Source organism: Phoca vitulina, unplaced genomic scaffold, assembly GCF_004348235.1.
Source record: "Phoca vitulina isolate PV1807 unplaced genomic scaffold, GSC_HSeal_1.0 scaffold19, whole genome shotgun sequence".
Taxonomy (NCBI): Eukaryota; Metazoa; Chordata; class Mammalia; order Carnivora; family Phocidae; genus Phoca; species Phoca vitulina.
Window position 1 is genome coordinate 19,084,307 of NW_022589722.1, and position 23,420 is coordinate 19,107,726.

A 23,420-nucleotide genomic window follows, 5' to 3' on the forward strand; every position below is an offset into this window, starting at 1 on the left:
CTTATATAATTGGCTGCTCCCATGTTAGGGGCATAGATATTTACAATTGTTAGATCTTCTTGTTGGATAGACCCTTTAAGTAGGATATAGTGTCCTTCCTCATCTCTTATTACAGTCTTTGGTTTAAAATCTAATTTGTCTGATATAAGGATTGCCACCCCAGCTTTCTTTTGGTGTCCATTAGCATGGTAAATGGTTTTCCACCCCCTCACTTTCAATCTGGGGGTGTCTTTGGGTCTAAAATGAGTCTCTTGCAGACAGCATATCCATGGGTCTTGTTTTTTAATCCAATCTGATAGCCTGTGTCTTTTGATTGGGGCATTTAGCCCATTTACATTCAGGGTAACTATTGAAAGATATGAATTTAGTGCCATTGTATTGCCTGTAAGGTGACTGTTACTGTATATTATCTGTGTTCCTTTCTCGTCTATGTTACTTTTAGGCTCTCTCTTTGCTTAGAGGACCCCCTTCAATATTTCTTGTAGGGCTAGTTTCGTGTTTGCAGATTCCTTTAGTTTTTGTTTGTCCTGGAAGCTTTTTATCTCTCCTTCTATTTTCAATGACAGCCTAGCTGGATATAGTATTCTTGGCTGCATATTTTTCTCATTTTGTGCTCTGAATATATCATGCCAGTCCTTTCTGGCCTGCCGGGTCTCTGTGGATAGGTCTGTTGCCAGTCTAATGTTTCTACCATTGTAGGTTACATATCTCTTCTCCCGAGCTGCTTTCAGGATTTTCTCTTTGTCCCTGAGACTCGTAAGTTTTACTATTAGATGTCTGGGTGTTGACCTATTTTTATTGATTTTGAGGGGGGTTCTCTGTGCCTCCTGGATTTTGATGCCTGTTTCCTTCCCCAAATTAGGGAAGTTCTCTGCTATAATTTGCTCCATTATACCTTCTGCCCCTCTCTCTCTTTCTTCTTCTTCTGGGATCCCAATTATTTTAATGTTGTTTCATCTTATGGTATCGCTTATCTCTCGAATTCTGCCCTTGTGATCCAGTAGTTGTTTATCTCTCTTTTTCTCAGCTTCTTTATTTTCCATCATTTGGTCTTCTATATCACTGATTCTCTCTTCTGCCTCATTTATCCTAGCAGTTAGTGCCCCCATTTTTTATTGCACCTCATTAATATCCTTTTTTATTTCGACTTGGTTAGATTTTAGTTCTTTTATTTCTCCAGAAAGGGTTTCTCTAATAACTTCCATGCTTTTTTCAAGCCCAGCTAGTATCTTTAAAATCATCATTCTGAACGGTAGTTCCGACATCATACTAATGTCCATATTGAGTTGGTCCCTGGCAGTTGGTACTGCCTCTTGTTCTTTTTGTTGAGGTGATTTTTTCCATCTTGTCGTTTTGTCCAGAGGAGAATAGATGAATGAGAGAACAAAATGCTAACAGGGTAACAACATCCCCAGAAAAATATACACTAAACAAATCAGAAGAGACCTGAAACTGGGGGAAAAGAAAGGGAAAGAAAGAAAAAAGAAAAAGAAAAAGATAAAAACAAACAAACAATAACAACAACGAAAAAACAGAATATGATCAGGCTGGTGCATAGATCAGTGCCACACACTAGATTTTGGGTGTATTTTGGTCTGTTAGAAGAAAGTGCCTCCCAAAATTTTAAAGAAGGAAAATCTTATATATGTACAAAAATAAGGGTTAATACTATGAAGGGATGGAATATATTGACTGTAAAGATGAAAATTATAGAAGATTTTATAAAAGGAATTGATAAGATAAGAAGTTGGTTGAAAAAAGAAAGAAGAGGATTTAAAAAAAAAAAGGGAAGAGAATGGGATCAGGCAGAAGACTAGAACAAAGCCATACATTAGAGATTTAGGGTATATTTTGGTCTGTTAGAAGAAACTGTATCCCAAAATTTTAAGGAGAGAACAACTTATATATATATATATATATACCAAAAATAAGGTTAACTACTATGAAGGGATAGAATATGACTCTAAAAATGAAAAATAAAAAAGATTTAAAAAAAAGGGATTGATAAGATGTTGGTTGAAAAAGGGAACAAGAAAAATTCAAAAAAAAAAAAGAAAAGAAAATGTTCAAAAAAAGAAAAAGAAAGTTAAAAAAAAATAACTTTGAAAGACTAAAGAATCATGGGGAAAAAGCCATGAATTCTATGTGCAGTATTCCCCTAGCGCTGGAGTTCTGCCATTCTCATTGATGGGTAAACTTGGTCTTGGCTGGCTGTTCTTGATGATCTTCTGGGGGAGGGGTCTGTTGCCGTGGTTCCCAAAGTCTTTGCCGGAGGCGGAATTGCCCTGCCCTTGCCCAGTCCGGGCTAAGTAATCTGCTCGGGTTTGCTCTCGGGAGCTTTTGTTCCCTGCAAGCTTTCCGTTCGGCTTTGGAGGACGAGAGTGAAAATGGCAGCCTCCCAATCTCCACCCCGGAGGAGCCGAGAACTCGGGGCCCTGCTCCTCAGTGCGCCCCCAGAGAAAAGCAGTCAGTCACTCCCATCTCCCCGGTCTCCGGCCGCACTCCGTGCTCACCCTGCCTGTGACCCAGCGTTTCTATCTCTGGCACTCGACCCCGTGTGGAGTCTCCAAACCCAGCAGATCCCTGCGGTGCGCTCCCGCGCCGCTCCTCCCAGGGGAGGAAGGGGAGTCTCCCCGGATCTGCCGCTTGTTGGGTCCCTGCTGGAGGAGCAGTGGCCCCACTGTGCCGCGGATCATGGTTTATGGCAACCCCGAGCTGAGAGCCCACGCCTGGGCTCCGTCTCTGCAGCCGGCTTCCCCGCTCCGATACCTGGGAGCTCTGCCGCACTCAGGCACCCCCAGTCTTTCTGTGACCCCGAGGGTCCTGAGACCACACTGTCCCGCGAGGGTTCCATCCCCTGCTTAGCCACTGGAGCGACGTCCCTCAGCGGAGCCGACTTCTAAAAGTTCCGATTTTGTGCTCCACGGCTCTATCACTTGCCAGAAGCGGCTGACGGAGGCCCCCTCCCCCACCATCTATCCTCCGGAATATCGCCTCCGATTCACTTCTCCGCACATCCTACCTTCCAGAAAGTGGTCGCTTTTCTGTTCAGAGAGTTGCTGTTATTCTTTTCTTCGATCTCCTGTTGAGTTCGTAGGTGTTCAGAATGGTTTGTTCACTATCTAGCTGAATTCCTGGGATGAGTGGAAATTTCAGTCTCCTACTCCCCTCCCCCAATGTAAACTTTTTGAAGTTATTTCAGTAATACTCCTTCCTTGCCAGTTGCTCTTACTCTGATAGTTTCAGTAACTTCCATGGGTTGGAGGCGGGGGTGGGGGCACTTTAATTCAGAAGATAGAGCTTTCTTTTTAGAGTTGAGACACTAGAGTGCTCCTCTGACCCACCACCAGTCAGTATAAGCTTCTTGGCATCCAGGGCATTAAAATATGGACAAGGAGCTTAGTCATCTAGACACTGAAGTAAAAAATGACAACCCTTATTCATGTAACAATGCTGTTAACTTTCCTTTCCCTATGTAGATTCTCCTCTCTTTTTTGACTCCTGGCGGCAACAGACTTCGCAACCAAATCTGTGAAGTTTTGGACACAGACCTCATTAGGCAACAGGCTGAGCACAGTGCTGTTGACATCCAAGGCCTGGCCAACTATGTCATCAGTACAATGGGAAAGCTGTGTGCTCCCGTGCGAGATGACGATATCAGAGAGCTCAAGGCTACCAGCAACATCGTGGAGGTGCTGAGGTTAGCACTTTTGCTGCTTGCATTTTCTGAGAATTCCTTTGAGTTCATTCAAAAGGGAAGTGTGGGGGGGGGGCAGGTACCTAGGTGGTGCAGTCGGTTAAGTGTCTGACTCTTGTTTTTGGCTCAGGTCATGATCTCAGGGTCATGAGATCAAGCCCTGAATTTGGCCCCACACTCGGTGCAGTGTCTGCTTGAGATTCTCTCTCCCTCTGCCCCTCCTGCTCATGCTCTCTCTCACTCAAATAAATAAATATTAAAAAAAAAAACAAAAACAAAAGGGAATGTGGGCATTGAGCAACGCAGAGTAATAACTGGTCTCCCAAAGGAATCCTTGATCTTAGAAGAAAACCAGATAGCAAAGCTAAGTATTTTTGTGCCTCCCTGCCCTGTCCTTTTTTTTTTCTTTTCTCTCTACCCCCCGCCAACTCCAGTAGGAATAGAAACCATGTACACTTCGTTCAGACTCCTTAAAATTTCAGGGCTTTCCAATGAAAATTCCTTCTTGAATCTTCTTTGTCTCATTAAGACTCATTGTTTATGCTTCTTAGTGTCTATCAGTTTACGGCCAGGTGTAATGGATCAGCTGGAAGTATTGTATTTGCTAAAGCAAATACTCTTGAGATCTGTGAAGATTACATTTGGAATGCAAGTGTAATGCCTTCTATGAAAAGTGACCTTGCCAATGGCAATGGGAATTTCAAAACTATTTGGGGATGTTTATCTTTTCCAGTCTGTAAAATAGATCACAGTTAATGAATTTCAGCTTAATTTCTTAATCACCTCTCTAACTATTTTAACTCTAAAATTTTTAGACAAATATTTCATGTCCTGGACCTCATGAAAATGGACATGGTCAATTTTACAATTAGGAGTCTTAGACCACATCTTCAACGCCAGTTGGTGGATTATGAGAGAACCAAGTTCCAAGAAATTTTAGAAGAAACTCCAAGTAAGTACAATATAATGTGTATATGTTGAAATTGGGTGGAAATATGATGTGTTTATGTTTTTGACGTCTTGAGTATCACTAAAGAATTTTGGCTTTTCTGTTAAACATTTTTTTTTAACTTCTAAAATCGACATCACAAATTTATAGCTGTCTGCCCATGTCCCAAGAACTGTGCCAAGCAGTATTCATTTCTTCATGCATTAAAAAATATATATTTATTGAGCACCTGCTGTATCCCAGACACTGCTTAGTTGCTGTGAATACTGTAGTGAACAAAACAATGTTGTGACCCCCGAGGAGCTGACATTCTAGTAGGCATGGCAAACAAACAAATAACATATATTGTCAGATGTGTTAAGTGCTATGAAGAAAAGTAGGAAAAAAGGGCAGAGAGCAATGGGGCAGGAGTTGGGGAGGTGGTGTTTTTTAAGATAAGGTAGACTGGGAAGACCTCTCTAAGAAGTAACATTTGAGCAGAGTTTGCAAAGGAAAGGGGCATGTGAAAATGTGAGAGAAGAACATTCCAGCCAGAGGGAGCTGCAAGTGCAAAGGTGTGAAGCTGGCACGTGAAGATGGACAGACAAGAGCAGACAATGTGGCTGGAGTAAAGTAGGCAGAGAGAGAGTGGGAGGAGACAAGGCCGAGAGGTAGACAAAGGCAGGTCCTATTGAGCCTTGCTAGGAAATGAGAGTTGAGAGTTGATTCCAAGTGTGATGGGAAGTCATTGGAGAGTTTTGAGCAGGAGGGCAACATGTGATTTTCATTTTTAAAGACTACTCTGGCTTCTGGGTAGAGAATAGATCATACCGGAGCAATGAGGAAGGGAAACAGGGAGACCAAGTAGGTGGTATTGCAGTTGCTCCAGCAAGAACTAATGGTCCAGGTAGCAGTGGCAGAAGTAGTATGAACAAGTCAGATTCTGGATGTATTTTGAAAGTTGAACAAAATGATTTGCTGAAAGTTGGATGAAGGAGAAAAGGGAGGAGTTGAAGATGATGCTAAGGTTTTCACCTGAGCAGCAGGGGTGAATAGTGATGGCTATTTGTGAGGTGGGGCAACTAGGGGAAGGCAGGGAGGGAGGTGGTATGGAATCAGGGTTCAGTTTTAGATATATGAACTTTGAGATCTTGTTTGGCATCAACATGGACACATCAGGTAGGCATGTGGATATAAGAGACGAGAGTTCAGGGGAATGGTGGATACTGGGAGTATACATTCAGGACTCACCAGTATATTTATGATAGATAAAGCCACGAAACTGAATAATAGCTAACATGTGCTTACCACATGCTAAGCACTTTACCTGTATTAACTAATTTGATCTTTGCAACAACTTTAGGAAATTACTCCCCATTTTACGGATGAGGAAACTGAGGGATAGAAAGGTTAGATCTCTTGCATCCATGACACAACTTGTAAGCTATGGAACTGGGACTCACCCAGGTGGTCTGGCTATACTGTTCATGCTCTTAGCCACAATATTACACTAGATGAAATTACGTGGGGAGTGAGTGTCAATACTGAAGAGGCCTGATTTGGGACTCTAGAGCATCTAGAGCTCGAAAAGAGGAGAAGGATCCAGCAAAGGTGACTGTGAAAGAGTAGCCAGAGAGGTGAAGGAAGCCAGGAGCTGGTGATGTTCTGTAAGACAAGTGAACAAAGTGTTTGGAGAATGAAGACATAATCAGTCTGCTAAGTGGTCAAGAAAAACGGAGGCCAAGGCTTGACCACTGGATATGACTGCATGAGGATCCTTGGTAACCCTGATGGGAGCAGGTTCGTGAACTAGTGGGCATTAAAATTGGACTGGAAGAGGGGTCAAGAAAGCCTGGGAGTAGAGAATGTGGTACCTCAATGAAACCTCGCAGTTACTTAGTTAAGTAGGTACTGTTAAACCCTTTATTTCACAGGCGAGGGAATTGAGATGCCAGATGTTGCACAGCTGGCAAAAGACTGGCTTATCGGATTCCCTCATGGGCAAACTCTTAACACTAGCTTCTGGGCTTTAATTCACTACACTATAAGGCTGTTAGATGATCCACCCACTTCACCCCCACCCCTCGTGGACTGAGCTTTTCTGTCAAGCTAGTCAATATGGTAGCCTTAATGTAAACAAAGCCAAACAGGTACCACTTTTAAAGGGGCTCCAAGAGTCTGGAGCATGTCCAGGGAAAAGGGCCTGGCTCGTGGAGGGTCATAGCAGGAACAGTCCATGAAGCTGTGCACATTCTGTTTGGTAACAAGGAGATGCACATGGGCCAGGAGCACTGCCTTCCTGTTGTTATTGATTCAGGGACCTTGGGTTAAGCTCTGTAGGGCAGACTAGGATCCATGGAGGGAAAGCACAGGCAGCCAGTTTCGACCTTTTTAGCAGCTGGAGCTGTTTTAAGCTTGGAATGGGCCTCTCTATTAGTACTAGTAATAGTGCCAGCTATCATTTTGTTGAACACTTATTATATACCAAGTCCTTACTATGTGCCAGATGTTTTTCCTTTATTATCCCATTTAGGCCTCACAAAGCCCTATGAATCTGGCACTGTTATCACTCACTGTTTATAAATGAAGAAATGGGGGTGCCTGGGTGGCTAAGTCATTAAGCGTCTGCCTTCGGCTCAGGTCATGATCCCAGGGCCCTGGGATTGAGCCCCACGTCGTTGGGCTCCCTGCTCAGCAGGGAGCCTGCTTCTCCCGCTCCCTCCGCCACTCCTTCTGCTTGTGCTCTCTCTCTCTTTCTTAAGTAAATAAATAAAAAATCTTTAAAAACATACAAATGAAGAAATTGGGGTTAAGGTACTTACCCTAGGTGACTGCTAACGCCTGAGTAAACCAGACATGTCTCTGCCCCAGAGCATGTACATTGAACCGCTACACAACACTACTTGTCTTCAAATGAGCTACTGACTTTCTTTGGGCCATCTGCAGAGGGAGCGCTAGCACTGAGTGGCAGATAAGATTAAATGACTTCTAAGGATCCTTCCACAACCAAAATTCTGTGACTTCAGGGCTGTATTGTTTTAGCTCCAAAGGGGAGAGAGGGATTAATGGAAATAGAACCCTACAAAGAACCTGAATCTGAAACCTGAACTACAGTAACTATGTTTGTAGCAGTGTTTTCCTTTCCAGTGTTTTATTGTTTGGTTTCATTTGTGCGCCTGTGTACATGTTTATACATGTGTGTGCAAATGTCTCCATGTCTTGAAAAGATAGCTTGTCATCTGGAGCAAATTCCTTAATATTGGTTTGAATTACAATTCTATTTAAATGATTTGTTTCTGTCCTTAAAACCCAGGCTTAGTGACCTGCAGTTCATTTGTACTTTTCACATTGACTTGGATATTTTAAGAGATTTAAGAATAGAATAAATCTAGTTGTGCATATAGGTCATTATTGCCCAGCTCTAAATATGTTCCCAGAGAAATCAAGAGTCCAGGAAGCAGAGTGTATGTCAGCTGTTAATTATATCCTCAAGTCGTTCTGCCAAAAGTCGGTCACTGTGCCCTAATATCAAAATAAGAGCCTCATAGTAACATGCAGAAGGACAAAAGGGTTGGATTTTTGTGTGTACGTGATTTTTTATAAAATAATTATTGGAAAGTTAATACAGAGAAGCACTCTAGATTTCTGAATTGACTCCAGAAAATACTTTATTTTGCCAACAGAGAGATTTTATATAATTGCCTGATTAAAGTACAGCCAAGAAAGCCTTAAGCAGTGATTGGATGCATGTACTAATCATCAACAAGATAACCACATCAGGTCCAACAACTAAATTACCTGTGGAAAGAGTAACAGATTACCCCTCAGGGACCAGAGCAAAAGTAATTTCTAAGATACTCAGAAAGAGAAGCTTTTCATTTATTTAGGTAATATCTTATATCTGATAAAACGTTCTCATAGAACTTCATTTCATGTGATTCTTTCAAAAATCCTGTGGGACATAAACACTTTTCAAAAACACATCAAACTGCATTTTTATTTTCTTTGCCTGGCACACAAGGCATTTAAGAACTACTAATGGAACATTCTGAAGATGAGCAAACCGATGCTCAACAATGGCCTGCCCAAACACCAGAGAGTCACACAGCTAATAAGTAGTAGAGCTAGGACTGGAAGCCAGGACTACATCCAAGCCAAGACTAAACCAAGCTGCTGCTTTGGCTACTTTCTTTGGATTTTTCACTTTTGTGTTATATCAGCTGGGTTATACTGCAGGCAACAGAAACCAACTCTGGCTGATTTAGCAAAAAAGGAAGAGAATGGAAGGATGGGGGCAGTTCACAAAAAAAGCCAAAATACCTGAGCCTGAACAAGGCCAGAAACCAGGAGAGCATCAGGAATCTAGGCAGGAAAAATAAGGGAAAGTTCCTAGCTCCATCATCAGAACAGTTAATGCGTACTTTAAAATGGTCCATCCTTGAATGCTGTAGTCACCATTCATATCCCAAGAAAGTTTGATGGGCATATGATTCAGCTAGGCCAACCCATGGTCAGGGGCGTTGTCTGGTCAGGGGCCTCTTAGTTGATATTTATAAAAGAAACCATGGAAGGAGGGAAAATGATTTCTCAAAGAAAGCAGTACCAAGGGGTGCCTGGCTGGCTCAGTCAGTAGAGCATGTGACTCTTGATTTCAATGTCATGAGTTCAAGCCCCAAGTTGGGCATAGAGCCTACTTTAAAAAAAGAAAAGAAATCAGTATCAAAAGAAGGGAGGTGAGGTATTACTAGGCATAATAGAGCAGGTGTCATGGGTAAAGGGAACTATATTCTTCTAACTGGAAATTGAAGTATTTAGTCTGAATATTTTCCAGAATATTGAAAATGGGAGCCATCTAAAGCTTTGCACAACCTCAGGGTCTTCCATTCACATAGTTCTGCAGCATTCTCTTGGTTTATGTGAATACTCTCTGCTTAGAATTATACAGGCTATCCCCCAGATCCCGGATGTGGAGTTGTTGCCTTTTTAGGGGTCACTCAGAGTTCATGCTTATGTACCAGATTTCATGCTTAGGTACCCTATTAGAAGTCAGCAGAGATGGGAATTGGATTCCTTGAAGAATCCATATGGGGATACCCTTGATGCATCCATCTTAGAAGGCTCAAATACTAAAACCATTCACACTAAACTGGCAGATTTTACAGGACATTCCCCTGTCTGCTATTTGTAGCACTAAATAGCACAATCGGTGACTTTTACATAATGTAAATATTTGCGTGTGTGTTTAGTGTTGATGAAGCTTTATACGATTTCAACCTGCATTTACTAGGTTTAGATTCAGTGACTTAGTTGGCCAACCTGTAACCTATATCCCTTTTTTTAAACTTCATTGAAATATGCTATATGTGCAATAAAATGTGCCCACTTTTAAGTGTATGGTTCTGTGAATTTTGACAAAAGAATCCTGTAACTGCCACTACAAACAAGATATAAAGCGTTTCTGTCACACCAAAAAGAACCTTCTTGCCCTTTGCAGTCAACCTCCTCCATCGTGGTAAATGCTGATATAATTTTCATCATTGTAGATTAGCTTTGCCTCCTGTAGAACTTCATATGAAATGGAATCACACTGTGTGTCGCTTATTTGTCCAATTTCTTTTACTCAACATAAAGTTTTTGAGAGTCAACCATGTTGTGTATTTATCAATAGTCTGTATTACTGAGAAGCATCCTGTTATATGATTATACCACACTTTTTTTTTTTTTTTTTTAAAGATTTTATTTATTTGACAGAGAGAGAGATAGCAAGAGCAGGAACACAAGCAGGGGGAGTGGGAGAGGGAGAAGCAGGCTTCCCGCCGAGCAGGGAGCCCGATGTGGGACTCGATCCCGGGACCCCGGGATCATGACCTGAGCCGAAGGCAGACGCTTAACGACTGAGCCACCCAGGCGCCCATGATTATACCACACTTTATCCATTTACCTGTTGATGGACATTTGCGTTGTTTCTGGTTCTAGTCTACTATGGATAAAGCTGCTGTGAATACTTGTGTACCAGTATTTATGTGGGCATGTGTTTTCTTTTCTCTTGGGTAAACACCTAGGAGTGGAATGGCTGGGTCATTATGTTAAATATATGGTTAACTTTATAAGAAACTAGCAGTTATTTTCCAAAGTGGTTGTGCTATTTCCAACTGCTTTACATTTTCACCAACGCTAGGTATTATTGGTCTTTTAAATTTTACCTTTTATAGAGGGTGTGAAAGTAGTATCTCATTGGGTTTTAATATACATTTCCTTGATGATGAATGATGTTGAGCATCTTTTCATATGTAAAATAGCCATTTATCTTCTAATGTGAAGTGTCTATTCAAATCTTTTGCCTGTTTTTAAACCGGGTTGTCTTATTACTGAATTGAAGAGCTCTCAATATATTCTGGAAATAAATACTTTGTCAGATTTATATGTTATGAAAATTTTCCCCCATCTGTGGCTTACATTTTTCATTTTCTTAACACTACCCTTTGAAGAAGAGAAATTTTTAATTTTGATGAAGACCAAATTATAAAATTTTTCTTTTATTTGTGCATTTAGTGGTGTGTCTACAAAATCTTTGCATATCCTAAGGTCGTGAAGACTTTTTTGAATGTTTTCTTCTAGAAGTTTTTATAGTTTTAGGCTTAGGAAATACTTCAAGGTAATATATATCAAGGTTCACATTTTTCCATATGTATATCCAATTCTAGCACCATTTCTTGAAAAAGACTACCTTTTCTCTATTGAACTACTTTGGCACCTTTGTTGAAAATCAATTGACGATACATTTGTGAGTCTATTTCTGACCTTTTGATTATCTTTTTTTGTAATCGAAGTATAATTTACATGCCATAACATTAATTTTTAAAAGTGTATAATTCAGTGGTTTTTAGTATATTCATAAGGTTATACAACCATCATCAGTATTTAATTCCAGAAGATTTTCATCACCTCAAAAAGAAACTCCACACCCACTACCAATATCTCCCTATTCCTTCCTTCCCCTAGCCTTTGACAACCCCTGGTCTACTTTCCATCTCTATGGATTTGCCAATTACGGGCATTTCATATAAATCAAATCATGCAATGTGTGGCTTTTTGTGTCTGGCTTCTTTCACTTAGTATAATATTTTCAAGATTTACCCATCTTGTAGCACATATCACTACTTCATTTTTTTTTATTGGATTCTGTTCCATCCTACGATCTGTGTCTTCTCTTCACTAAATACCACACAGTCCTGATTATTGAGGCTAAGTCTTGAAATCAGGTAATGTTAGTCTTCCGTCTTTGTTCTTCTTTTTCAAAATTGTTTTGCCTATTTTAGGTCCTTTGAATTTCCATATGCATTTTTAATTAGTTTATCAGTTTCTGCAAAAGAGCCAGCTGGGATGGTGATTGGAATTATGTTGAATTGACATCTTCACAATAATGGGTCTACTAATTTGTGAATTGGATATGTCTACTTAAGTTTAATTGATTTCAGCAATATATTTTAGTTTTAGTGTACAAGTCTAGTTCTTATTTTTTTTTAAGATTTATTTATTTGAGGGGGGAGGGGACAAAGGAGAAGGAGAGAGAAACTTAAGCAGACTCTGCTGAGCTGGGAGCCTGACATGAAGCTTGATCTCACAACCCTGAGATCATGACCTGAGCCAAAACCAGGAGTCGGATGCTCAACGAGCTGTGTCACCCAGGTGCCCCCCCAAGTCCTATACTTATTTTGTTCAATTTAATCTCATTTATTTTATGTTCTTTGATGCTGTTATAAATAGTATTTTGTAAAATTTTTATTTTCTAGTATGTAGAAATATAATTGATTTTTGAATATTGACTTTGCATCCTGAGAACTTGCTAAATTAACTTTGCTAGTAGGTTTTTGGACTATTCCTTAGGTTTTCTACATATACAATCATCTTGTCTGCAAATAAAGACAGTTTTAGTTCTTCTTCTTCTTTTTTTAATCTGTGTGCCTTTTATTTCTTTTTCTTGCCTTATTGCACTGACTAGGACATCCAATCAGATGTTAAGTAGTAGTCATGAGAGAGGGTATCCTTGCCTTTCTAGGGGAAGAATGTTCATTGTTTGACCATTAAGTATGGTGTTAGCTGCAGCTTCTCATAGATGTCCTTTTCTGTGTTGAGGAAGTTCTATTTCTAGTTTGCGGAGAGTTTTTATCTAAATAAGTCACATGTTAAATTTGGTCACATGTTTTTTCTGTATCTACTGAAGAGATCTTTTTTCTCCTATATTCTGTTAATGTGCTGAATTACAGTGATTGATGTTTTTCTAATTAAACCAACCTTGCAATCCTGAAATGTTTATCCCACCCCCTTGGTCATAGTGCATTATTTTATCTTGCTAATACTTTACCTTGCTAATGCTTTCTTAAGGATTTTTGCATCTGTATTTTTGGAAAGAGATCACTTTGTAATTTTCTTCTAATACCTTTGTCTGGGTTTGGTATCAGGGCAAAGCTGGCCTCATAAAATAATGAATTGAGAAGTATTCCCTTCTCTGCTTTGTGAAAGAGTTTACAAAAAACAATTTGTCTTGATTTGCATGTACTGTGTATATTAGTAAACATTTTACTGGATGACAGTGGGGAGGGAAAGATAGCTGCAGGACCAATCAGTTTGTCAGTCTGAACAAGACTATTTGAGGCATTCTTTAAGCCCATGGTTACTTCCAGAGATGGTGAATTAAATTGGAAACCTACCAGGTCTCTCATGCCAGACACAGAGCAGAGGCTTTTAGAGCACCCAGTATGTGACAAGTACCACTGGAAAGATAATCTGAGTATTTTCCAAAGCAAATGTGTCCGCCAAAATAAAGCCACATTTCACATATCTATCAAGTTGTGGTATGAATTAAGTCAAGGGAAAGAGAAATAAAAAATAAAGATCATAGATTGAACTCTTTAGTGATCTCATTAATGAGATGAAATTGAGATGAATGCACATGAAATATTTAATAACAATTTTTTTAAAAAGTAGAGAAGCTGTTTTTTTAGTTCAGCTGTTTAAGAGAAATGACAGCCAGATCAAAAATTCAAAGATAGGTGCTCTGAGAAGGGTGAGCGAAGGATGGGTCCATATGATCAAGAAAGGCTTCCCACAGGAAGAGAGATTTAGGTGAGGTCAGTAAAGACTGGAAGGATTTAGATTTAGAGAACCAAAGATAGTATCAGGGGGGTTAGGCCAAGCCTCCCTGGCAAGAAACCAGAAGCATGTATTGGGTGGAGAGTGAATTCAGGTGCAGTGCTCCTGGGCCTCCATAGCTCCTGGGAAATTCTTAGGTAAATGCACCTGTAAAGCCATTGCCTGTTCTTGTGTTTCTCCCTCCTAGTAGACTAAGAGCTTCTTGAGTGCACGGAACATGTTTACTCATCTATGAATCCCCAGCACTTGGTACAGAACCTAGTGTACATTAGGTGCTCAGTTGTCATTGAATAAATGAGTGGATGAAGAGAATTACTGCCTACATGAAAAATCAAGGGTACAAGTGTCTCAAGGGGTTGACCTTGGCTTTGGAGCCACATAGAGCAGTCAATGTACTAGCTTGTGGGAGTAACATCTCTGCAGATAGATCCCTTAGAGGAAAGCTGATGTTTCACTCTGAACTTGTGCTCTTTCTGCTTTACTGGTCATACTCAATTCTGGCTTCCTGCTAGGATCACCTGGGGTGTTTAAACACAGATGCCTGAGCCCCATCTCAGACTGATTAAATCAGAATCTCCAGAAGCTGTGCCCAAGATCTTTCTTTTTAAAGCTCCCCAGGTGATCCTAAGATCATCCAGGATTGAGAACCACTATGGTACACTGTTGCTTTTGTTTGAGATAACTAAATGGGCTTTTAAGTGTGTCAGCTGTAAATGATTAAGCTTGCAGTATAAATGCTTATTAACGCCACATTATAATTATATCCACCAAGATTTTCACTCTCTCTCTCTGTTGGATGTCCTTTAAACAAAAGACTACAAGTCTTTTACATCTTTATGAACAGAATTAGAAAAACCAAGAACATTTGCCAACTGAGGAGAAGCAAAGTTGTGAAATTCTGGGGTGGTGTTGCTCTAGTGTATTGCCGCTCACAAATTACCCCCGTTCAAGCGCTGGGTCTGAAGAAGAATTTCAGGGTTACTATTCTGTATTTCATTCTCTGGTGCTTTTTAAAAAATCTGCACCTGTGTTCAGTCTGCATATTTTTTTTTTTTTAGCAATTTCCACCTTATAAATTCTACCAAATACACAGTTTTATAAGAAATGTGGTATAAAAAGCAAATTGTTTCTAATGGGAAGCCTTAGAACTGAGTCAAAAATAAAATAAGGTGTGCACACTAGCATGAATGTGCATTTTGGGAAAGGCATAGCTCTAATCAGACATTCAGGGGGTCCAGGATCCAAAATTGTTTAATAATCAATGCTTTTAGTCTAAATACCTTCTCTGCACAAAATTCAAGGTCATGTGTGAGCTGGCTCCTGCCTACCCACCCAATGCCATCTGCTACCACTCTCCCTTGTTTTCTATGGACCAGCAATACAGATATGCTCGTAGCATCCAGAATGTGCCGTATTCTCTCACTGTTCTGGGTTTTTGTATGGGCCATTTGCCTGGCCTGGAGTGACAGTCCTGTCCTCTGTTTGCTTTGTATGGTTAGGTGTCACTTATAGAGCTCTTCTTCTTAGACTCTGTCCTGGACAGTGTCTGCTCCCTCCACTCCCACTGTGCCTTCTTGCATTTATTGTATTCTGCTGTAATTGTTGGTTTACAGCTGTCTCCCCATCTGGACTATAAGCTCCTTTAAGGGTGTGCCTGTCTTGTCATTCATGCACAGCTCCTAACCTAACATCTGTCATGTAGAATGCACGCAAGGGATCTAATAGCTGTAGGACAAATCTGTGGCCTTTTCACTTTCAGGTGCTCTTGATCAAACTACAGAATGGATAAAAGAATCTGTAAATGAAGAACTACTTTCTCTTTCTGAGACTGCTTTAACTCCTGGGGCTGAAAACAGCTCTAAGCCAAGCCTGAGCCCTACACTGGTGCTAAATAACAGTTATTTAAAACTGTTACAGTGGGATTATCAGAAAAAAGAATTACCAGAGGTGAGTGGGGTTTTTTTCCTTCCCTCAAGTTCTCCAATATTTTAATTCTCTAGTTCGATCTGTGTATCAGCTAGTCTGTCTAGTGTTGCACGTGGTTTAATGACTTTCCTGAAATCAGATAGAAATGGGAGTTTGGATGTAACATTGCTTGTTTTATATTTTCATGGTATTGAGCTTCCCTTTCTATTTTTACATTTAAAATAAATATGCTAGACACTCATGACAGATGGAGCACGTCTTCAGGAACTGACAGAAAAGCTGAATCAATTGAAAATTATTGCCTGCCTGTCCCTAATTACCAACAACATGGTGGGTGCTCTTACAGAAGGCCTCCCCGAGCTTGCAAACAGGTTAAAAAGGATTTCAGCTGTTCTACTTGAAGGCATGAACAAAGAGTAAGTTCCATGTGTTTTTATCTGCTCATCCTCGTATTAAGGCTCTGCGTATGTTTCAGAGATGGTGAATAATCCTGGATGTCTGGGTGTAATATTTAGGACTGTACTTTAGAGAAGCTTATCTTACACCTTCTTTTTCTAGAATTTCTTTTAATATCTCTGGAGGTTTAGATGTCCTTTTATAAGAAGGGAGAGATCTTTTCCATGACAAATGCCAGGGTGAGTGTCCTATTTCTGCTTAGGATGGGCCTGTGCAAGAGCTCTTCTTTGACGGTGCTGTGGAACAAACAAAAATCAGAATTCCAAGCTGAGGGTTTAGAAGGCCCTATCAGGGAGGCTTTCCTACTCAGTTGTTCTGACTCCATAATTTTTCTGCAATGGAATGTTTACCAACTTGACTGATCCAGCCTGCTATGAACTCTTTAGTAGAAGTAGTGACATCCTGTCCTTCAGAGATGTTGCACAAGTCCAGTAAAGCTCTTGTTTTTGCTAAATTCGTTGCCCAGTATCAGACCTTGGATTTCATTTAGATCATCCTGTTGCAAATCCTGTCCAAGTCAGAAAATTCCTAGTCTTAGTCAATGACCAGAAGTTTTCATGGGTCTTATATGGGTCAGCTCCTCCTGCTGGTTCCCCTTTCAGGTGCTTTCAAGGACTTACATTGTTCATTCCTGTCTTTGAAGGGAGATGCCTCTATCCCTCCATCCTCCTGCTCATTACTGAGAAAGCACATAAGATTACTTGATAAAAGCCTAAAATATTAAGAGCCAACAGTGCCCTGAGTGATTATAGCATCCAAAGTTGTCAGAGAGAGGATAGGATTTGCCTTGGGCTGCACATTGAGAAAAAAGGCAAATCAAGGCCTAAGGCCTGGCCCAACTATGTCAAGGCCCTGCCCTTTCTACTATTTCTGTGCTAATCAGCCAAGCTCATTTACTTCACATTCCAGGACCCAAGACGTATAATGAAAAGAAACCTTCTCTAGGTTTGCAGCTGGTCTTACCTTAGCATTTCCCCACACAGGGTAACTATTACTTTCCAGAAATTTTTATTAAGCCTTTAGAGAACCCACAGTGCTGCTTAAGTATTCATATAAAGCATATAGCAAAGTGGTTACTGAGAAGTCAAGCTTCAGGTCAGACAGACCATGGTTTAAGTCCCAGCTGTGCTATTGACTTGTTAGGTACCCTTGAACAAGTTCCCGAATCACTCTGAGCCTCATTTTCTCACTTGCAAAAATGGATAATTGTGCCAACTTACAAATGTGGGAACTTAAGATGATTCACTGTGAAGCACTTAGTGCAGGTGTCTGGCACGTGGTGCTCGATAAATGTTCACTTTTAATAACTAGTTAGTTGTTAAATCATCTCTTTATAGATGCTCTGCCTCTCCGATTGCTTCATTGTTTTAATCCCCCATGCCCACCCCTGTTCTCTTATCCTCTAATTTCCATTTTGCACAAAGTTATCTTAAAGACCATTTCTGGATCATGAGAGACCATTTTCAATCATTGTTCCCCAATAGCGTGGACTCAACACATGCCCTTTCTAATTACCTCTTTTTTCTTACCTCTTAAATAACCCACTGCCAATTACTTTTTATGGTTTTCTGGGATTTTTGATTGGTTACTTGAAAGTAACAATAGGAAGAAGCTTCTTATCTTTGATCATGATAGATCAAGAATTTTAGGTAATTTGTCATTATGGTATAAACCTCTAAATATCTTCATTTCTTATGAGCTTTTTTTTTTTTAAGATTTATTTGTTTATTTTAGGGGGAGAGAGAGAGAGAGAGAGATCACAAGTGGGGGGAGGGGTAGAACAAGAGGGAGAAAGAGAACCTCAAGCAGACTCTGGCTGAGTGCAGAGCCCAATACAAGGCTTGATCCCAGGACCTTGGGATCATGACCTGAGCCAAAATCAAGAGTTGGCCGCTTAACTGTTTGAGACACCCAGCGTCCCTTCATTTCTTGTTTTTGACTGGTTTTATAGATTCACTGTTCAGGCATGGATAAAGGAATCGATTCTTCATTTTATAAGCATAGATTTAACAACAACAACAAAAAAATCTATGAATGAATCTGCTCAGACAAAAAGGTTTATTTTAAGAAGTAAATAGGTATTTTCTGATGGTCCTGCATGAAAATGGGGTTGCGAGACTTATTTTCAGGGACCACACTTTTCTGACTCTGCTTTCCTAACTAAACAGTACCTACAGAATTGAATGGTTTTAAGCATTTAAAAATCTGCTACACATAGGTTTGGTGCTTGGGAGGAGTCACTATATTCCAAGTTCATGCTAATAGAAGTACTTACTGTGTGTAAATGAAAAATGACAGACATTTGAAACAAGTTGGTATATTGAAAAATATTTAAAAACTGCTGAATAAAAAAACTATTCCTGATGCGATTTTGTTTTATGCTTTTTTTAGGACCTTTAACTTGAAGGAAGTCCTGAATTCTATTGGTGTTCAGACTTGTGTTGAGGTTAACAAGGCCCTGGTGGAGAGAGATTTATCCATTTTAAATGCTGAGGTCCAAGCTAATCTCATAGGTCAATTTTCAAGCATCGAAGAGGAGGACAATCCTATCTGGTCCTTGATTGGTGGGTCCTCGTGTTTTCATTGGTTTCCATTTCAATTCCAATTTGCTTTAACTTGCTGGTTTTGACTAATGTCAAGTGTCAGTTACATTTTAGTCTTAAACAGATGACCTCTTCCTTTTGGAGAATAAATATTAAAAACGTAAAGAAAGAAATTGTACTTTCAAAGGTTTGGGACTCACTGCTTTTTCTGTGTATATATGTAACAGAGTGGGGGAATGTTCCAGGGCCTTCTGTCTTACTATCCAGCCAGGAGATTTTTATGAAGAAAATACCATAATGCTACCAGTATGTTAATATCCTAGATCAGTGTGACAATCCAAACCAGCCGGCAGTATGCTCAAGAAAGTAGATGCCAGTTCTGCTGTGAGCGAGGCTAAGCAAGCTGAGGCCTCTTTCTCAGCCAGGTTTAAAGAGACAATGAGTCAAGAGGCTGTGGAACTGGGGGGGCATGGTGGTGGGCTTTTTTGGTACTTGATTCCTAGGCAAGTGACCCTCTCTGTGTCAAGTTGTGTTGGTGAGTTGGGAAAGCGGAGAAGGCATCAGTTGGGACTGTCTGTGACCTGTGACAGGACTGAACTAGCTTAAGCAAAAAGGAAGTGCCTTAGCTCCTATAACCAACCAGAGCAGAGCAGGGCTGGCTCCTATGCAGCATAGTCAGAGCTCAGACTGTGTCACCGGCGCTAGTCTCCCCAGCTCCTCCCTTCAGCACTGCCTCCCTTCGGGCTGGCTGTCTTCACAGATTGACTCTTTCCATCATGGCAGGACTGCTTCAGCTCCAGCCTGTACCTTTCTGTATTGAAGTCAAGTGGAAAGCAAGGTATTGGCTTCACTGTAGGCCCAAATAATGACCCCAGAATTGAGTCTCATTGGCTCCCGTTGGCATGACTGTAGGTCAAGTCACATTCTTGAATCAGTCTTGGTGGCCAGAGGGGAAGGAACCGGAGCTTGAGACGTGTGTTCAGTACCTGGAGCCAGGATGAGTCCACTTTCCCTGCAATACCTGGTCTGAGAGTAGGGAAGAGAAGATTTGCCCCAGACCAAATCAGGGTGATGTGGCCAGAAGGAGGGGGAGAAGGTGATGTGGGGCACAAAGCAAGTGTCTGCTATAGAGAGAGAGGAATAAAGACCAGAAGGAGGAAAAGAGCATAGAATTGGAACTATGGACTAATCTGCAAGTTCTCAAAGTACGACACTGACTTCCCTAAGAGTACAAATACTTGTCATTATTATTTTTGAGGCTCTCACATAGTTTCTCTCATCCTTACCCCTGGGGACATGGAATGCTGGAGATCTAGGCCACTAAAAGCTCAAGGCTTTAACCCCTCCCCAGAAAGGAGTAGTGCTGGTTGCAGCACTGTGGGTTACCAAGAGATCACTCTGGATGACAATGACAAACACACCATAGCTGCAGCCACTCGGGGCTGAGGCCTTCCGTGCATGCCTTCACTGCCGACCCCTGTGTGTCCTCATGGCCCTTAGTCTCCAGCAGAACAGCCCATAGCTGGGAGGAGGAGGGGCAGACTGTTTGCAGTCTCTGCCACATACCACTGGCCCCCACTGGTGCGCAGGCCTTGTGAGGATGGAATGCATGTCTCTTGTCTTCTATGTCCCTGTACCAGGCTGGACCCACAGATGACATTTAATAAGTACAGTTGACCCTTGAACAACACATGTTTGTACTGCACAGGTCCCCTTATATGCAGATTTACTTTGATACAGTACTGTAGATGTATTTTCTCTTCCTTATAATTTTCTTAGTAACATTTTCTATTCTCTAGCTTATTTTAAGAGTAAAGTATATAATATGTGTATAAAATATGTGTTAATCAACTATGTTATTAGTAAGGCTTCTGGTCAACAGTAGACTATTAGTAGTTAGGCTTCTGGGGAGTCAAAAGTTATATGCAAGTTTTTGACTGCGTGGGAGGGGTCAGTGCCCCTCACCCCCATGTTGTTCAAGGATCAACTGTATTTGTGCAAGGGGTGAGTGCATCAGAGACTTAGACTGGGTGCGTACCTCACATAACCAACTGGCTACAGACAAAGGACTCTCAATGAGCCAGTCTGACTCCAGAGCTCATATTCTTAACCACTCCTGGTGGGCACTATTGTCAGAACTGGAGCCCTGCTGTTGGTTGGCGTGGTGGCCGGAGCATCCAGGTGTCCTCTGTGCCCTTGCTTTAGATAAAGGAAGCACTTGCAATTTCAGAAGGAAGGGAGCTGGGATGCCCTAGCTAGATGCCCCACCCCAAGGTGGCCTCTTAAAATTCGGTAAAGCACCTTTTTTTTTTCACCCAGCTATCCCCAGTCCAACTTTTCTGCTGTTTTGCAAACTGAAAGCATTTTTAACCTCATTCAAAGTATCGTTGCCTAGAAACTCGAATGACTCATTTGAGCGGCTCTCCTTCGACTCTGGAAGCCAAGGGCACGCCTTTGGCAGGGTCTCAGTTTGGCTGCTCCTAATTGGACAAACACTTCTGTCATTTTAGTCTTGGCCTAAAAACTGACTCATCCACAGAGGAGACAGAACTACTTGTCAGCATAATAACAGTTTTGAAAGAGTTTCTTTCTTTTTTTTTTTTTTTAAAGATTTTATTTTTTTATTTATTTGACAAGAGAGAGAAACACAGCGAGAAAGGGAACACAAGCAGGGGCAGAGGGAGAGGGAGAAGCAGGCTTCCCGCAGAGCAGGGAGCCCGATGCGGGGCTCTATCCCAGGACCCTGGGATCAATGACCCGAGCCAAAGACAGACGCGTAACAACTGAGCCACCCAGGCGCCCCTGAAAGAGTTTCTTTCTTTAAACAATCTTGCAGGAAGGTGTTTGGACCATATCTGTGATAAAAACAGACCTGGGCTCCTGAGAGTCAGGCAACCAGTCTAACAGGAAATTTAGTACACAATTGACTAATTTTCTGCTTGCAGAAGGCTTGGAGTAAATTAAGCACTCAGAGGAACCCGGGGACATAAGAAGGACCAGTTAGCCTTGGTTTTCCTTCCCTGTTTGTGGTACCCATAGTCTGCCTTCTTTTGTTCTTTTTTTTTTTTTTTCAAGATTTTATTTATTTATTTGAAAGAGAGAGAGGGAGAGGGCACAAAGTGGGGTAGGAAGGTGGGGAGAGGGAGAAACAGACTTTGTGCTGAGCAGGGAGTCTGATGCTGGGCATGATCCCAGGACCCCAGGATCATGACCCAAGCCAAAGGCAGACACTTAACCAAAGCCACCCAGGTGACCCTGCCTTCTTTTGTTCTTGATGTGCTGTTTATTTAGAATGGGATTACAACTCCCACTGTGTTCTTAGCCTTTTAAAAAGATAGCTAGAAAAGGTTTCTTTCAAATCAGCTTTTTTCAAATGCATATGAAAACTAGGGAAAAATTATTTATAGATTACCTGCTATGTAGATTATTTGCATGCTTGTAGCTATCTCTGTTTTTTAAAAGTAATTTTCAGTTGTATAAGTGATACTTAACATGAATGATTTCTTCTTGTTGACAAATTATGAGTGATGCCAAGTCCTCTTTGACTGCCCACCCCATTTCTCGCTGACTCTGTTGGATGTATTCACCTTTACGGAGCTTTTTCATTCCATTCTCACTTCAGTTCAGTCAGCATCTGTGATGTGCCTGCCATGTGCCAGACCAGGGATATAAAGATAAAAAAGACACAGCCCTCACCCTCAGGCAGCTCTACGTCTAAGCAGAGAGAGAGAGAGACATATGCTTTCAAGTAACCGTAATACGGCATGATTGTCTGACGGATGTTAGGGAAAGCCACAGAAAGGAAGTAACTTTAGGCTTGGCATTGAAGGATGTTTTGGACTTTGGGCAGAGATGAGATGAGAGGGAAGGGTCGTCTAGTAAGAGCAAACAGTTCTGGCTAAGACAAGACATGCGACATTGGGAACTTAGAATTCTAGGTCAGACCTAGCTGCAATGTGTGACTTTTGGGAGAAGTGTTTGGAGACAAGAGTTTCATTAATGTCATCATGGTCCATATCCTGTGCACTGTGTTCTCTTTAGTAAACTTTCCTTTGTGAAGTTTCCGTTTCCAAAAGAAGTCCTTGAGGCAGTGTGGCCTGTAGAGGGTCTGGTCTGTCCGGGACTATTGCAGCCTCATTTACTTACGCATTTCATCCTTTTGTAAAGTCGCCCACATGCAGTTGCGTTGAAGCAGGGAAGTAGGAGGATGGAGAGGACGGACAGCTGGAGTGCCAGTTGGGGCAGCCCCTCCTCAGTGCCTCCAGATTGTTGGCCATAGGTGGGGCAACTGTATAATTTATTGTCCAAACCAAGACACTTTTTAGAGCATTCTTGTTAATTATGCCAGCACAGCAGGTGTAAACTCTGACTGTCCTGGGAAAACCTGGATGTGTGGTCACCCTGGTCATGTGGTAATTTGGGCCCCCAAGTTTGCATCTCTACATTTTTCAAGAGGAACCAGAAATTTGGATTTCTATGTGAAATCCCCTGATTTTAAAGAGTTTCTATTTCTAAACCCCCCGCTCCCCCCAAAAAAACATTGTGTGGGGCTGAACTAGCAGTGCCAGTTTACAAACTCAGCTTTCATGTACATGACTAAAATCATGGACATTAAGTATTAAGTTTTTGTAGAAGAGTCCCTGTCCTACTCCAAAAGTGCTCTACATTTTTTTGTCTGCATTGCTGTGTAACAAGGCACCTCAAACTCCAGAACTTA

The 23,420-nt window shown here is 41.2% G+C and overlaps 1 protein-coding gene across 2 annotated transcripts in view; it reads left to right on the forward strand.

Annotated features, from left to right (window-relative positions):
* The window catches only part of TCP11L2 (t-complex 11 like 2), a 49,172-nt gene that overhangs the window by 22,567 nt on the left and 3,185 nt on the right, over window positions 1-23,420 (forward strand). For both annotated transcript variants that reach the window (XM_032416582.1, XM_032416581.1), the window contains exons 5-9: window positions 3,480-3,700; window positions 4,513-4,649; window positions 15,538-15,725; window positions 15,939-16,120; window positions 18,552-18,724. In XM_032416582.1, coding sequence (XP_032272473.1) covers window positions 3,480-3,700; window positions 4,513-4,649; window positions 15,538-15,725; window positions 15,939-16,120; window positions 18,552-18,724 — 901 coding nt within the window. The remainder of the gene's footprint in view (window positions 1-3,479; window positions 3,701-4,512; window positions 4,650-15,537; window positions 15,726-15,938; window positions 16,121-18,551; window positions 18,725-23,420) is intronic.